General features: G+C 41.6%; 1 protein-coding gene across 1 annotated transcript in view; it reads right to left on the bottom strand.

Moving 5' to 3' along the window:
- Positions 1 to 2,532: 2,532 nt before the first annotated feature.
- Positions 2,533 to 3,732, bottom strand: part of FRAS1 (Fraser extracellular matrix complex subunit 1) — a 541,721-nt gene continuing 540,521 nt past the window's right edge. Inside the window, exon 73 of the mRNA XM_007950381.1 lies at positions 2,533 to 3,126. Within this exon, the coding sequence (XP_007948572.1) occupies positions 2,533 to 3,126 (594 nt within the window). The remainder of the gene's footprint in view (positions 3,127 to 3,732) is intronic.

Here is a 3,732-nt window from a genome sequence, read left to right as displayed (position 1 = left end):
CAGAAAGAAAGGCAGAAATATTCCAAGGGCTTTCCTTTCAGTTTTTTTGTCACGAGGTCCTTACAGGATGTTGCCCTTTCTGATGTCACTTCAGACCTCATAAGGTACATGGTGGCTACTAGAAATACTAAGAGGTCTCAGTCTCCATTCTCTTCCACACTGGCTTCATTCTGCTACCAGTCTCCACTCTTCCCATGATCGTGTCCTATTTGCTGGTAATGGAAGGAGTGTGCAAGAAGAATGTAAGATCAAATGGAAAGCTGCTGCTTAAGTGTGTAAGCATGCTGGCACTAGGAGAGGTTATATATAATGGGCCAAATCAAAAGCTGCTCCACAAATGATTAGTTTTCTGTCCAGGAAGAACCAATATTAACCTTCTAGATTGTTCTGGGGAAGACTCCTGCCCAGCTGTTGAGCTCTCCAGCTCTGAGACATAAATTCTTCGATGTCTATGAGCCCATGCAGACACTTTGCCCTGAACTGCCCAGTTGGTCTCAAGTAGTACCTGACCAGGTAGGAATTTCAGCTCTTGGCTCACGACAATCCACGCTCTCCTGAAAACTTTACTCTCATCTCAGAATATGAAGTCAGACTTTCTTCTAAATCTCCTGCTCTTGATGCTGATTCAGTCTCACCTCCAGCTAAACCATTACGACTTGTTTGTTCATTCCTCCTTAAGGCCACTGCCAGATCCATTGCTATGTAAAGCGGTGTTTCTTTGCTCCAATTAGAAGATTATTTCATAATCCAAATAGAAGAGATAATTGTAGTTTTTTCCCTGTATTTGCCCTTGTGATATACCACTTCCCTCTCACCTCTCCTTCCTAAATGTACTCTTCCATCACTCACCCATTACACCATTCATCTGTTCACTTAACAAGTATTTCTGGAGTACTTGTTATGTGCAAGGCACTGCTGAAGAAGCAAAGGTGCAGCCCACCCAGGGCCTACTCTCAAGGAGCTTGGTTGGAGTCCACTAGAGAGTTGCCTAAAGCCTTTCACAGTTCATTCTTTCTAGCTTTTAGTACCAAAGGGTTTCCAGTTTGGAATGTTGTCAAAGAGCTTATCATTCATATACAAATACCACACAATGTGAATGCTCTGTTATTTACTCAGTGATTATGGTGTACCATGCAATAGGAAGAGAATTATGTCTTTTACTTCTAAATAATGGAATTGTGCCTTCAATTCAAAACAACAAGACATGCATGCTCATATTTCTGCCAATAAGACAGACACAGAAAAGAAACAAAAATGCAAGCTGTATGCACACTACATACAAAATAGTTCAGCTGATATTTGAATACTAAATTATTTTAACGCCATGTGCTTATGGCCATGTCATGTGCTGTTATGATAAAATCAAATGCCTGAGCTACCGGAAAAGAACCACCCCCCCACACACCCCAAGAGAACGCCCTGAAATTCTGCACCAGGAATAGTAATGATCTGTTGTATGGATACATAGCCCGGAGAACCACTAGGCATGTGTCCACCCTGACTTGAGTCTGACCTGGACTTTCTCCTAATTTGCTTTCTTCCAATGAGACATTTAGTTTCCTGAAACATGAGTAAAATTAAAATTAAGGAAAAAAAAAAAAAAAAACAAACCCACAGCTAGCAAAGCACATGGGTTTATCTATTAGACTAGGACAAAGCCTGGAGTAGCAGGAGTGTGTTTTTTTTTTTTTTTTCTTTTAGCTTGTGTAGCAATATGTAAACCAATTGGGAACAAGGACATCTCCCTGGGCCTAGGGCATGTCACTAATCAGCTCTGAGAACCTTGTCAGGCTTCTCATTTACCTGGGTTGCAGTCTCCTCCTCTGTAAGAAGGGTTCCTCTCCGCCTGATATCTGACAGGAGAGGCCTCAAGATTTCTCACGTGATTTGTGATTAAGAATTGCTCTAGTTTAAAGCACTTTGAAACCCCCAGGTGAAACTACTCTGAAAATGCAAAGTACAATTAGGGGCCATAAAGCAGTGCTTCAAGTGGAAACAATGAGCAAATATATAAATTGTACTGATTAGCTGAATTGTTCATAGAATCTAGGTGTCAGCAATTCACACTCTTATTGTCACAGGCCCAGGAAGAGCCAACTTGGAAAAATCTGGGAATGGGGTGGGGAGAACATAGGCCCTGGACCCCATTCTCTCTGAGATCTGCCACTCTATGTTCCCCAGTTCTCTGGACTCCATGGGCAAACTTAATTGTCTAACTCCCAATCTAATATTCAAAATACTCATTTTCTAAGATCAGCCTTCCAGAAGCAGTAATTTCTAACTACTGAGAATGTTAAAGGGATCCACAAAACTAACCCTACACAAATCCTCTGGGGGCCTCATCGGTTAGTGGTTTAACATGAGGTAGCTCAGTTGTGAGTTGATGCGTGTGATGTGTGCCTTCTGCCATTCAAAGTTTTGTTTTCCCTTTTTAATCTGCAGGACTATAAAAATACCAGTATTTTCCCGTTTTATAAAAATGATTTTAGGAAAAAAAAAAAAAAAAACACACACACACATGGGTCTCCGCCATTAAACTTCGGTTCCGTCTTGTAAATTGTTGTGGACTCTGACTTCCAGATTCAATTTTTTTACTTTAGCACCTTTGAATATGTATGCGGCCTCAGTTTCACTCAACATGTTGATATTTCGCACAGTACAGTACTGTCTGTTCACGTTCTTCTCCACCCTGTCCAGGTTCCGTTGGGGCACATCCACTTTGGTGTTCAGAGGATATTCCTCTAAGACATCCTCTGCGGGTGGTTTCTTCTGCTGTTTCTGACATTTTCTGGTGATGAAACAAGCCACCAGAGACACCAGAAGTAGAAGCATTATGGCAGCCAGGGCGCTGCCAACAGATGCTCCAGTCTGGGAGAGAGAAGCAGCGACAACTGGTTCTTGCATCTCCAGATTCAGGGACTTCATATTGGTGCCATTCTTGACTTGGTCCCCTTCATTGTCATAGATGAGGGAATCGTCCAGAGTCAGCTGGCCACTGGGGTCCACCATGTCCCTTCGGTTGCGCCTTAGAGGAGCTGTGAGAGAGCGCTGGACCCGGGGCCCTGAGATGGTGTCAGGACCAATGATGTAGATCACCTGGAGGTACCACTGGTGTCCTGCTTCCACCTGCATGAGGAGGAAAACAGAAAGACTGAACATGTCATTGCTGTCCAGACCACCTGTACAGAAGGAAATGGAAGGACGATTGGTAACAAATGTTTTGATACCTAAATGGTTTAAAGAAAAGCATTAATGGTGGTTGGTGTCCACCAATAAAATAGAGAATGGAGCCAAATATTACAAGTTCTATTTTATGTCTAAATTTGGATGGTCTTGGATCAGATACTCAAATTCTTTTCTGTTTCCGTATGTGTCCATGGAATGGCCCCAAGAATATATTTTCATTATCTCCCTAGCTAAGTGAGTGTTTACCAAGTGATTTTTAAGGCTTTATTTATAGCAGTGAAACAGTAGTATTAATAACTACATTTATTGCCAGTGACCTTCATTTATTTGTTACAGTAATTTACTACTTAATGATGGACTTCAGCTAAAATAGTTACTCAACAAATATAAATCAAACACCTACCCTAAATATAGTGTGCAGATACCTGGCAAAAACTGCTAAATGTGAACACCTGTAGATAGTCTGAGAAATCACGTCATTTAGTATTTTATTTCCCTCTCATCTGACCCCAATGGAGCTCTCCATGTTGTTGTTGTTGTTGTTAA

This window comes from Orycteropus afer, unplaced genomic scaffold, assembly GCF_000298275.1.
Source record: "Orycteropus afer afer isolate SDZICR_OR568_19922 unplaced genomic scaffold, OryAfe1.0 scaffold00270, whole genome shotgun sequence".
NCBI lineage: Eukaryota > Metazoa > Chordata > Mammalia > Tubulidentata > Orycteropodidae > Orycteropus > Orycteropus afer.
The sequence above is the reverse complement of the archived record's forward strand: the minus strand, read 5'-3'. Positions and strand labels throughout refer to the sequence as shown.